Source organism: Felis catus, chromosome B2 (assembly GCF_018350175.1).
Source record: "Felis catus isolate Fca126 chromosome B2, F.catus_Fca126_mat1.0, whole genome shotgun sequence".
Lineage (NCBI taxonomy): Eukaryota > Metazoa > Chordata > Mammalia > Carnivora > Felidae > Felis > Felis catus.
The window spans coordinates 32346986-32359937 of NC_058372.1; the positions used below are offsets into that span (position 1 = coordinate 32346986).

Genomic DNA, 12952 nt, shown 5'->3' on the forward strand with positions numbered 1-12952 from the left:
GAGTCTGTCTAGGGAGTCGCTGGAGCTGGAACTCCGAACCCGGGAGCCAGCGGGAGCTCCAGGACTCCTCGGAGTAGCGCAGGGCAGGCGGCTGGTTCGGCGCCCGGGAGGCCTGGCCCCGGACGCGCGAGGGGCGCAGGGCGCGGGGAGGCTGGCAGGAGCACATGGGTGCAGGCGGGCCGGCGGCGGTGGGGTGCGGGGGGGGGGGGGCCGGGGTGTGGCTTCCCCGCCTCCCGGGCGGGATTTGCATGTGTGTGTGGCGGCCCCAGACTTCCTGCTCCTTCTACACTGCAGGTACGCGCGGGCCGGGCCGGGCGGGCGGGCGGCGGGCGCGCCGAGACGCGGGCACCTCCTCACCCGGACGCCACCAGCGGCTCCCGGGCCGCGCCGCGCCGCCTTCCGCTCCGGTGGCCGCTAGCCCGCCCTGGCCGCGCCGAGCGCCCTGCTCGCGGGTGGGGGCGCGCCCCTCCGGCCTCCACGGTCACCTCCGTCCTCTGCACCGAGCCTGGCCTCGCGCCCCTTGGCGCTCCCACCGCCCCGGGTCCCCGGAGGGCCGCAGCCATGAGCGAGATGTCCAGCTTTCTCCACATCGGGGACATCGTCTCCCTGTACGCCGAGGGCTCCGTCAATGGCTTCATCAGCACTTTGGGGTGAGTGAGCCGAGTTCGAGGGGGGGCGCGGGCAGGGAAGGGGCGCCGTAGGCCCTGGTACCAGTTGCGTGCGTCCTGCCGCCGCCCCCCGACAGAGGACCTGGAAGTCCCCAGCTTCAAGGAGCGGGGTAACGGCTCGCCTCCTTCTTTTAGAGAAAGGAAGTGAAATGTTTGCCCAGGTAGAAGTCGGGCACGCTGCGGGAGTTGGTAGGAGGCGCCCCTTAGGCGAAGCCTCCACCCTCGCGCGCTCGACTTTCTTCGGAGCCGGAGGAGAGGTTGAGACTTCCTCTGCAGGTGGTCCCGGGGCGGGGCAGGTGGGTGGCTGGGGCCTGAGTTGGGGAAGGCATCCGGGCCTGGACGTGACTGGCTGGGGGGGGGGGGGGGGGGGGGAGGGGCGGAGCTGTGGGGGAAGGCAGGGGCAGCTTGGAGCCCGAAATCCTCTTGTTAGGGTCCAGTCGCACCTTTGAAGGGTCGCATCTTTTCCTTCTAGCTCTGTCCTCCCTGTCCCCCTTAAGTAGGAGTGCCTTCTCAGCCCTCCCCTACCAAGAATCCTAGGTCCTGGCCCCTTCTCTCCGCCTCTCCGGGTCAATTTCCTGCGCGGCTCATCTGGCGCCCCTTGGTCCCCGGTCCCAGGATCTCCCGAGCTCTTTACAAACATTAATTAATTCTGGCCATCACCCCCCAGGGTCTGGATAAGCAGGGAATCTATTCAAGTCCCTGGAGAGGCCTAGGCCTGAAGCAGGCATAGGGCAGGAAAGGAATTAGGCAGAGCCAATAGGTTTATCTTCAAAGGAGTAGTTGGGTGAGTCGCAGGGGCGGTGGGGGGGGGGGGGGGGGGCAGGGGGGAGTGAGGAGGTAGAGTGGTTTCTCCACCTCTCCAGCCAGGCTCCAGGGCAGGTCTTGCTCCCTTTGTCCCATGTTCAGTCTGGGGACTTGTGTTAAGTTGGCTCATCTTCCTCCCCCCCCCCCCCCCTCCCCCGGCTGCCTTTAGGATAAACGCACCCTCCTCTGCTCTCCCTACGCCTCAGGACACCCGCCAGCCACAAGGTGCCTCCTCTCTGGGGGTTTTGGAGGACAGCCCTGGAGCCCTCAACCCAGGTCTGGCTCTGGACCTGGCCTGGCTCGCCCCTGAGGCTGGGAAGTGGGAGTCACCTGGTTCTCTTGATGTCTCCCAGGGTATTTGGGAGTTTGGCTTTAGTCCTGTAGGAAGGGGAATCCAACAGGACTGGGGCTTGGAGGGCTGGCTCTGCCAGCAGAGGATTCTGACTGGGAACTCCAGCATACCTGCTCTCCTTATCCTTGGTGCCTCTCTCGTTCCCCTCCCCGTTCGGATGTGGAATCCCCAGACACATGTCCTCACCCTCACTAGATTTGATTTCTCTTGCTCCTTTCCCCAGAGGATGGGGGTGGAACCACATCTGGGCCAGCATCTGTGCAGGCCTCCCCCAGAGAGCACGGGCCGGGGGGACCCCTTGCTGCTGCTCTGGCCAGGGCTGCTGTTTGAAACTACTAGCCTGCACATAGTGTGCACACAGTAAACACCTCCCATAATGCTGAGGGAAGGAGGAGAGAATGTGGGGGAATTGGGGGCAGACGGAAGCCCCCCACCTTGTGTCTGAACAGCACTGGGAGCTTTTGGCAAATGATCATCTCCACTGTTGCTTAGTGCCTGGTTCAGGGCTGAGCACAAAGTGGGTGGGGTTTAAAAAAATTTTTTTAACATTTATTTATTTTTGAGAGACAGAGAGAGATAGAGCACAAGCAGGGGAGGAGCAAACAGAGAGAGACACACACAGAATCCAAAGCAGGCTCCAGGCTCTGAGCTGTCAGCACAGAGCTGGATGCGGGGCTCGAACTCACGGACTGCGATATCGTGACCTGAGCTGAAGTCAGCCACCTAACCAACTGTGCCACCAAGGCACCCCCCCTTTTTTTTTTTAAAATAAATGTTTATTTATTTATTTTGAGAGAGAGAGTGCAAAGGCAGAGAGAGGGGAAGAGAGGGAGAGGATCCCAAGCAGGCTCCAAGCTGTCAGCAGAGCCTGACCCAGGGCTTTGATCCCACAAACTGTGAGATCCCGACCTGAGCTGAAATCAGGAGTCGGATGCTTAACCGACTGGGCCACCCAGGCACCCCCGAAGTGAGTGGTTTTTAAGTATCTATGAGATCTGTCAGAATCAGGGGAAGGATCTTCTGCCCTCCACACAGCCCTCATCCCCTCAAAACAGATCTGTCACCTCCCCACACAGCTCCCTCCTGCCTTGGCCCTTCCTGCCCCCAGGAGCGCTTCCTCCAGTCCATTTTGACCCTGGGGCAGGACCTGGTGACCTCCGATAGCACTTCTGCTCCAGGGTGCCTGTTCCCTATGCAAACACCTCCAACAGCTCCTGACTTTCCACCGATGGATGCCCCCCTCCCAGCTTGGCATTCTGGCACCCTCACTTAATTTCCTATTTTTTTGCCCCATTCACACCCTCTGAAGTTCTAGGTGCACGATACTACCCTGATTCCTGGAACCTACCCCACGCTCTAGGTCTCTTTACCTTTGCTCCTGGGTCGCCCCCGCCCTTCAGCCAGTCTCCACCTGGGTAAATCTGACCCACCCTTAAGACCTCATGCGAAGTGACCTTTTTTGAGAGATCCAGCTCCTCCTCCCCCAGCCTGGCAGAATTAACCCTTCTTTCTCTGTGCTTTGCACTGCTCAGCACAAACTCCTCTCTGGGATTGTGTTGCTTCACGATTAGTTGGGGATTTTTCTGTAGGGCCATCTAATGCTGGGCAATTTGCCAGGATTAACTAATTCATTACACCATTCATCCGCTCAGGCTGTCCGCAGGCACTGTACTGGGCACGGGGGGCCTCTGTGGCGAAAGAGGGAGCCTTGTGTCTCACCTTCTGGGAACTCAGTCAATGAGAGAATGATTTCTAAGCACTGCTAAGTCCTCCCTACTCAAAGTATAGTCCTTGGTCCAGCAGCAGGAGCGTCGCCTAGAAGCTTGCTACAAGTACAGAATCTCTGACCTCTGCCTGTCCCTCGGAATCTGCCTGCTGATCCCCATGGGATTTGGTGCCTTAAAGTGTGAGCTGCACTGCTTTAAGTCATTCTCTCTCTGCCCCATCCTCGCCAGAATCTTTCTGGTGGCCCCAGAAAGGGGCCCCTTGGCTTTCACCCTGGCTGTGGTTGCCCATGTCTGTGATTTGAGTGAGTTCCCAGGCTAGTCCAATGTTTGATATCCAGGAGGTGCCCAGTAAGGGCTGGATGAAATGAATTTGTTGAAGACAGGGGCCCCCTTGGTGGGCAGAGGAGCTGGTCAGCTGGGAGATTGGGGGGGGGGGGGCATGGGTGGAGGAAGGAGTCCGGGGCAGCCTTCAGTTTCTGGCCAGGCACTACAGGGCAAAGTGGAGGAAGCTAATTAGAGCTGCCTGAATAATTAGAGCTCCTGGTGAAGATTGTACATTAACTCCAGGTTGAGAGGATGGGAGGGGTCTGGGCAGCAGATCCTGGAGCAGGTCGGGACCTTGGCAGGGAAGGGAAAGCAGGCCCATGCCTGTTCTTGGCAAGAGAGTGTGGCCAGGACCACTGCCTTGCACCTCACCCTGGGTGGAAGGCAGCAGAGGCCAGGACTGGAGCGACTGATCAGGGCCAGTGAAAGGTGGAGGATTTAATGCAACTCCTGGCCAGTGGCTGTGGGGAACTGGCCCTGAGTGTGCAGGGTGGGCCCCTCAGAGTCTGACATCCAGTTCCTTGCAGGTCTCTCTGCGTGGCCAGAGGGGTGGGCCTTGGCCCACAAGGAGTAAGTTGGGGAGTGCAGGTGAACTGGGTCTTGAAACTGAGCTCCCAACCTTTGTCAAAGTGCCTTCCTTGCTTGGAGTTCCATTTGGGGGCTTTCAGGGCCTCCGAACCTGTATTGCCCAGGGCTGGGTGATCACAGGGAATAGGGTCAAAAGACGCCCCCCTTGGGGTTCTCTGTCCACGTTCCAGCCTGATTCACTTCCCCAGAAGGGTGGGCACTGGAGGTCAGCACCCAGAAAACAGGGAGGTAAATATGGAGGAAGCCCCAGGTCCCCAGGGTCAGGACCCTTACATCAGTAGTCCCGGGGGGCAGGGTTCTCCTGCTTTGTCACTAACTCTCTGGTTGATTTTGGGAAGACTCTGCCTTCTCAGAGTGTGTTTCCTTCAGCCTGATGTTCTCTAAGGTGCTCTGCACCTGAGAATCCCCTGGTATCTTTAATTTTTTTTTCTTTACATCTTATTTATTTATTTATTTATTTATTTATTTATTTATTTTATTTTTTAAAAAAATTTTTAACCTTTATTTATTTTTGAGACAGAGAGAGACAGAGCATGAATGGGGGAGGGGCAGAAAGAGAGGGAGACACAGAATCGGAAGCAGGCTCCAGGCTCCAAGCCATCAGTCCAGAGCCCAACGCGGGGCTCGAACCCACGGACCACGAGATCGTGACCTGAGCTGAAGTCGGACGCTTAACCGACTGAGCCACCCAGGCGCCCCACATCTTATTTATTTTTGAGACAGAGAGAGAGAGAGAGCACAAATGGGGGACGGGCAGAGAGAGAGAGGGAGACACAGAATCTGAAGCAGGCTCCAGACTCCGAGCTGTCAGCACAGAGCCCGATGTGGGGCTCAAACCCATGAACCGTGAGATCATGACCTGAGCCGAAGTCAGTTGCTTAACTGACTGAGCCACTCAGGTGCCTCTCTCCTGGGATCTTTAAGAAAACATTTTTTTTTCCAGCTTCCAAATCCCATGTCAGACCAACTGGGGTCTAAGGGTTGGATTTTTTAAAAACTCCCCAGTGATTTTACCTGGGGTGGGGATCCCTGATCTAAGGGCCCTCCTAGACTGAAAGGCTGTAGGGAAGCCTACCTGGTCCAGAGGACCCATCTCTTCGCCTTCATCAGACTTCTTTAAGCCATTTAACAAACCTTTATTGAGCACCTACTATGTGCCAGGCACTGTTCTAGTCACTGGGGAGTCAGTAGTAACCACGATAGAGTTCCAGCCTGTTCCAGTCTATACAATGGGGAGCTGGGTGAGATGGTCTATAAGGGCCCTTTGAGCCTTAAGTCTCTGAGACACATGTAATTCCAGGGGGAGGGCACTGCCCCTCCCGTGCAGACTACATTCCTGGAGCAGATTTCAGACCTGCCTTCGGCTTTCATTTAATTGTGATTTCACTGGAGATGCCGGACTCCTTTCACCTGGAGATGCCCTGGGGCACAGGGCAGGGTCTGGGCCTCAGCTAGGCCAATTCATGCAACTCATTTTTTGAAAATACATATTTTTTTGTTAAAAAAATAATATATGGGGCACCTGGGTGGCTCAGTCGGTTAAGCGTCTGACTTCAGCTCAGGTCATGATCTCACAGTTTGTGAATTCGAGGCCCACGTCAGGCTCTGTGCTGATAACCCAGAGCCTGGAGTCTGCTTCGGATTCTGTGTCTCCTCTCTCTGCCCCTCCCCTGCTTGTGCTCTGTCTCCCTCTGTCTCTCAAAAATAAATAAATAAATTTAAATTAAAAAAAAAAAGTTAAAAAAAATATATATGTTCCACAGAGAAAACTGGAAAAACTCAAAAAAATGATCTGTGATACCACTGTGACTTATATTGACATTCTGCATGTGAATCTTCAAACCTTTTATTTACACAAATAAACAGTTACAAAATGATGTCAAACCGCACATATGGCTTTGTATCCTGTCATACAGGGGGGTGGGTATGTTAAGCTGTATTTTCTTATGCCCACACGCCATTGTTATAGCTGCATAGTGTCCCTCGGTAAGATGTATCCTCATTTATTCAAGCAACTCTAGTATCGGGCATTCAGGTTGTTTCTAAAGTTTTGCCCTTATAAACAATCCGCACTGAACATCCTAGTCCATACATGCCCTAACACTTGTCCAGTTTTCCTCTCAGGCTAAATTCCCAGAAGTGGAATTCTGAGATCAAAGAGAAAGCACATCTTTACATCACAGGCTCTCTCAAAACTCTGCCTGTTTCTCTGGTGGTAGAGGTACTGAGAAGGTGACCCTGTGCCTCAGGGGCTCTATCCCCCCTTCATGTCCTAAGTTTGGGGGTGGTGTACTAGGGGGTATGGGGAGAAAACCAGCTTCCACCCTCAGAGTTGGGCGTGGTGACCGTGATGGAGAGAGGAGGGGTGAACTGGAGAGAGGGGCTGTGTGGGGGTTGCCTGAGGGCAGAATCCAGGGTTCCATGGGGAGGTGGGGGCGGGGACGCCAGGGACCGAGGCTGCATCCAACTCTCAGCCTTAAAGAATCCTGCTGTAGACACTTGCTCACACTCTGCCCTGCCCTACATTCCTGACCCTGCATCCCCTCCCGACTTGGCCCAGTGGGGCTATGGGGTGGGTGGGGCAGTGGCTTGGGTTGGGGGTGGGGTGATGTGCTGGATTTTAGGGTGAGGCCACACCAGCGCTCTGCTCTCAGCTCAGGGGGAAGTTTCTGGGTTTCGACTGCCCCTGGGCCCGCATATGGAGCCCCTGCAGTCCACCCCGGGCCTGTTGTCCACGCAAACACCCCATGTGGAGCTGGGGGGCTCCTCCCTGGAAGTGGGGGCTGTGAGAGAGGAGGGAAGGAGGTCTGGGAGAGGGGAGGTGGGCAGAACCCAGACCTCCAGGAAGTTTGTCTCAGGCCTCTGAGTGTGAGTTCCGAGTCCCCCTGAATGTGTCATGCTGGCAGTGGTACCCAGCACAGAGCCCCTGCAGTCACAGTTCCCTGCATGAAGGCCCCTGGTTTAGCAAGGCTAAAGGACTTGCCCTGGTTCACGTAGCAGGGGCCTTTCACACTGGAGACTGTGGGCACAGAGATGAGGCTAGGCCTTGACTACACAGTGAGCCCAGGGTGTGGGTGGGGGATGGGGCTGGGGCTGGATGGGGGCTGGGGCTGGGGCTGGGTGGGGACACACTGCAGAGGGCTTTCCACCTGGGGAGACAGGCAGGAGGGACTCCTTAGGGGACAGAGCAGAGGAGCACAGTGATCACAGTGGTGTGTAAACGTAGGTATTTTTTTGGCTATCAGGTGGCAGAGCCAGAAGAGGCAGTGAACATGAACCTCAGCCCTGGGGGCAGCTGCAGGTGCTGGGGAGTATATTTGGTTCGCAAATCCCTCCCATTACTCAGCCAGCCAGCCGTCACCCGCTTCCCCCAGCCTGTAGGAGAGCTGTCCTCTCCAGGCTGGGAGTCTAGAAACCGGTGACGGGAATGATCTAGGTCATGGAAGGCAGAATTCAGTCTGTGTCTCAGAGATGCTGCTGCTGCTGGCAACGGGGAGACTTTACAGAGCTTTTACAGTGGGTGGCCCTGGCCTTCACTTAGGCTGTCACTTTGGTCCCTCACCTCCAGCCAGAGGCACACATATAATTCAAAAAAAGTAAAAAGAACCATTTAGAATACCCATAAGCCCGCTACTTAGACGATAATTGCCCACATTTTGCCATATATGCTGCATCTATTTTTTGCTGAAGTATTTTATGGTAAATTACATAATTGCATGTTTTCGCCTCTAAATACTTCATTACACATCTCTAAGAAATAAGGGTATGTTCCTGTGTAACCATAGTACTGTTACCACACCCTTCAATAATTTCCTAATAGCATCCAATGCCCAGTCTGTAGTCAGATGTGCCCCATTGTCCTCAGTCTGTCTTTGACCACGGTTTCTTTAATTCAGGATCCAATCAAGGTCCACATGTTACATCTGATTCTTATGCCCCCACCTCTTTCTTTCCCACGATGACACCGAGTTCCTGACAAGACAGGGTGGGTTATGCTATAGACCGTCTCACTTTCTGGATTTTGCGGCTCTGTTTCCCAGAGATCTCTGTGGCAGTCTGGAGCCAGGCAGGCCAGGCCTCAGGGCCTGCCCTGCTGAATCCTAAGGCCTCAGTTACTATGTCAAGCAGGACAGGACAAGTCCAGTTCCGGGTTATGCAGAGCAGGAGAAAGGCTTGGGCCGGCAAGGCCAGTGGGTGAGGTGAAGGCTGACCAGCGGGGCAGCCCCTGTTTAAACTTTTCTGTCTCTTCTCAGCTTTCCCTCTTGTCTCTCCAGCTCTCCGTCCCTCTTCTTAGCCTAACAGATACATCTCCCTGTGTACCAAGCAGCATTGTTGAGACCCTGGGACTTACCAGAGTCCACCAATCCTGAAAGCCAAAACCCCAGGCCTGTGGGCAGAGGCAGCGCCCTGAAGTCTTGCACATTAGCCCGGGATCGTTCTTTTTTTTCTTTCTTTCTTTCTTTTCTTTCTTTCTTTCTTTCTTTCTTTCTTTCTTTCTTTCTTTCTTTCTTTCTTTCTTTTTTTCTAAGTGTTTATTTTTGAGAGAGAGAGAGAGAGAGAGAGAGCAGGGGAGGGGCAGAGAGAGAGGGGGAAAGAGGCCCCAAAGCAGACTCCGCGATGATAGCAGAGAGCCCGATGCGGGGCTGGAACTCACAGACTGTAAGATCATGACCTGAGCCAAAGTCGGACACAACTGAATGAGCCACCCAAGTGCCCTGCTCTTTATTTCTATTGGACCAAATTTAGTCATTTTTACCACCTCCATTATCTCTGGAAACATTCTTGGAGTTCACTGAGTGTGTGGCTTACTGTCCTTTTTAGACTTAACGCTCTCTGAAGAGGAAGCCTACCTTGCCTGCCCTTAGGTCCAGGGAGTCTATCTCTTAGCCTTCATCAGACTGCATTAAGTCATTCAACAAACATTTACTGATTCATGCTTGTTTTAAGTTCCATATACTGGGCTCTCTGGTGATACATGGTGGATCCTTCATAAAGAAAGATATGTAGAGGTGAAGTAAATGGATGTTTTTGTAGGGATGCAGAAATGAATTTCTCTTCTGCGATGAGCCAGAGATCCGAGCCAGAGATCCATCCCAGCCAGTGAACCTGGTTTCCTCTTCCAACATTCCTCCCCACCCCACCTAGTGGGTGGGACTTTGGGTATTTGGAGAAAGGGATTCTAAGGCCCTCATCCACCACCAGCCAATCCCAGTATTCCAACAGGGCCTGCATTGGGAGAGGGCTTCCATGGATCTGGCCTAGATTTTTGGGGTGGTGGCCAGTGTCCTGGTCTGGGAGTCAGAGATCTGGGGTCTGGAACTGGCTGTTCCTTTAACTTGTTGTGTGACCTGCTGCTCAGTTTCCCCTCCATGCCTCAGTTTACAGGCCAGATTGGGAGGGGCTGACTAGAGTCCCTCAGGCATTTCCCAGTTTATGATTCCCCCTCCTGTGGCTTCTGTGATAGTGGCCATGTTGGTAGGTGCAGGTTTTGATTCAGGCTTTTCTGATAGTCACCTGACCCACTTCTAGGTCCTTTCTTCCTCCTCCTTATCTAATCTTTCCAGACAGCATTGACCCGCCCCACTGCCTTTTCTATGACTCCCACCTGGATCTCAAAGTCCAGCCAGGGCAGAATGGGGCCACTCTGGTCCCTGGATGCATTTGCCTTCCTCTCTTCCCTTAGACTGAGGTCTGGGGGTGCAGACCCCATGGACATTTCAGGGACAGCAACCTCCACCACAACTGTGTAGAGCAGAGTTTTCAACCATCTCTTCTTCAGAGGGTCCAGGGCAGCCCTGAATACAGGCCTCCGGCCAGACACCCTCCCCACTTGCGCTCATCTCTCTCTGCCCACTTGGTGGATGCCCTGTTGGGCCCTGCATGGTGCAGGCTCAAACTGGCTTTGTGCCTCCCAGCGGATGGAAGGCTCACAGTAGGGACTGTCCTCAGGGCTGCTGAGTGTCCTCTGGGCTGGCCCTGAGGTGGGGAGATGGAGGGGTCTAGGACATGACTCCTGTCTTCAGGTCACTCAGCATGTTGGGTATGAGCTTCCTGATGGTAGAGATGACACCCAGCACCTAATGGCTTCTCTGTAAGGTTTTGTTGAACCCATGGAGACCTCAGTTGTACACGTGCCACCAACTGACCAGCTGTGTGTGTGTGTGACCGGAGGGGGTAGGGTGATGGTAGTGTTTAATTTCACTCCTTGAACCACACACTGGACTGTGGTAAGAACAGAATTAGGTACTGGATATAAAATATACAACAATTTACAACGTGTTCCGCACACTGGTTTTTCTAACGTGGTCGTGGCTGGGGTGTCACCTGCTTTTAGATGAGGAGCGATGTGGTGGGAATGGGCAGGGAACTCTGCAGGAGTCTAAGCACAGCCTTGAAAATGGCAGGGCTTGGCAGGACTCGGACAGGGACAGGGATTCTGGTGTGCAAACGCCTGGAGGTGGGAAGATGAGATCAGCGGGCTGGCGGAGGGTGGGAGTCAACCCTTCCCGGGACCTCAGGCGGAGACGGAGACGGAGACGCGCTCGGGAGAGGTCAGGGGTGGGGTGAAGCGACGCCGCCGCCACCTCCCTCTGGAGAGCTCGGCTCTCCTTACAGCGCCAGGTGCGCACGCGAAGCCGCGCACCTGAGATCGGTGTCCGGCTCCTTTAATCAACGCAGATTCCCCCCATGAGGAGAGTGCGGGGGTACGGCCCCCGGACGTGGGTGCCACCGGCTGGGGAGGGGTCCGGGGCCGCCGCGGGGGCAGCCGGGCAGCGCAAGGGAGGAAAGCGCGGACGCAGCGCACGTCACCCTCCTGCCCCCGCGCGCGGCTGCAGTCGGAGGCAGGCCCGGGCGAGGCGGCGCGGCCGGGTGAAGGCCGCACGTGGGGCGGCGAGTTTCGCCGGGCGGTGGGGAAGGGGCGGGGCCTGGCGGCGGGGGCGGGGCGCCGGGAGGGCACTGCAGACGCCGGGTAGGCGGGTTCCGGGGGAGGGGCTGGAGGGGCGCTCGCGACCACCGTCTGGCCGGCGCCCCCTCCCGGACTGCCCCCTGAGGCGCCCCCTCCATCAGAACTTACCTGCCGTGGGTCCCGGCCCTCGGGCCTCCTTCTGGCCTCAGGTCTACCTGCAGCCCATCTGATAAGGACTTTCCTGCTTAATCTGTTAATGGTTTCTCGAGGCACCCCTCCCGCCCCTCCCGACTGATAGCCTGTTCAGGGGTTGCCTCAGTCTTAATGAGTACACACAGAGGAATGGAAGGAGGCTTTCGCGGGGGCGCTTGGGGACATTGGAGACGCTAAACATTCTGCTGACAGCTGCTTTGCTTACAGGCTAGGCGGGGAGCTCCCCTATGCATCAGATGGAAATAAAATGCTGAGTAGGGCAAGGTGCCATCCCTTAGTTGTTCCTGGGGAGGGGTACGGAATGTAGCCCAGCGTTCCCAGGCGATGTTGATTCTGCTACTCCGGACCCACACTTTGAGGACGGAGGGGGTGGAATGTGAGAGCCAGGAGGAACCTCTGAAAGTCCCATCTACTGACCTTGTTTTCTTGATACCTCCCGGGAACACCCCTGCCTCTTTTATCCTCCCACATGGCTTGCCTCTCTGCTCTGGTCCCTCCTACAGACCGTTCCTGCCCTCTCTCAGCTGCAGGTGGAGGATGTTTTCCTTCCCAACCTTGTGGAAGTTCTCCTCCTGGAGGCCATACTCCCCTCCTGATCAATCCCTCCCTTTCCCTATGTGTTTTTAGCCTGCACTCCCGCACTCCATGGGGCACTGGGGAGGGACTGAGTTGGAGATATCAGGGCTTCAGAAGCTGTGCCAGAGTGGGTGGGGACAGAAGGACATCCGCGTAATGACAGGGCAGATTTGTGCCAGGGGGATTAGGAAAAGCACGCCAGGCATCCGAATTTACGTGTGTTTTTCCTGCACGTGTGGCCCAGACAAGGAGTCCCCAGAGGAGTCATGGTGGGGTCAGGGCGAGGGTGGACTTTCCTCAGACAGAATCTTTGAGGAGGGGACCACCCCAAGGCCTTGAGCACTGGACAAGATCGGGGCTGTTGGGGGCTACCCCAGCCTCTCCTCAGCCACACTGACTTCCATGACGCCCTATGGCTGTCCGGCACCCCCTGGCCCCCAGTTCTGGCCAGTGCTTCCTCCCCTCCCCCATCAAAACATATCCATCCTGTGTCCCCTTCCTTCAGGGCTTTGCTAAGAGGCAACCAGCTAATCTGATTCACTAATGTCTTACAGGAAATTCTATGAATTATTCAAGGCTCTGTACAGCTCCTGCCTCTTCTTTCACACCTCTGATTGGCCAAGCTCTGACCTGTTCCTTCCCTGAATTTGGACAAAATCCACAGTTGGTACCACCAGTTGGCACTCATACATATTCTTTATATCATTAACTCCTCTGAGTATGTGATTTGTCTTCCCAATGAGAGTTTAAACTCCCTGAGGCAGGGACCTTATCTTTTGCTTCTTGTATACTT

The 12952-nt window shown here is 55.4% G+C and overlaps 1 protein-coding gene across 3 annotated transcripts in view; it reads left to right on the forward strand.

Annotated features, from left to right (window-relative positions):
• The first annotated feature begins 280 nt into the window (after positions 1–280).
• Positions 281–12952, forward strand: part of ITPR3 (inositol 1,4,5-trisphosphate receptor type 3) — a 67720-nt gene continuing 55048 nt past the window's right edge. The window contains exon 1 of one of the 3 annotated variants that reach the window (XM_045057408.1): positions 281–650. In XM_045057408.1, the coding sequence (XP_044913343.1) occupies positions 562–650 (89 nt within the window). In that variant the 5' untranslated portion in view covers positions 281–561. The remainder of the gene's footprint in view (positions 651–12952) is intronic. The other 2 variants (XM_023253857.2, XM_045057407.1) reach the window with 2 other exon arrangements.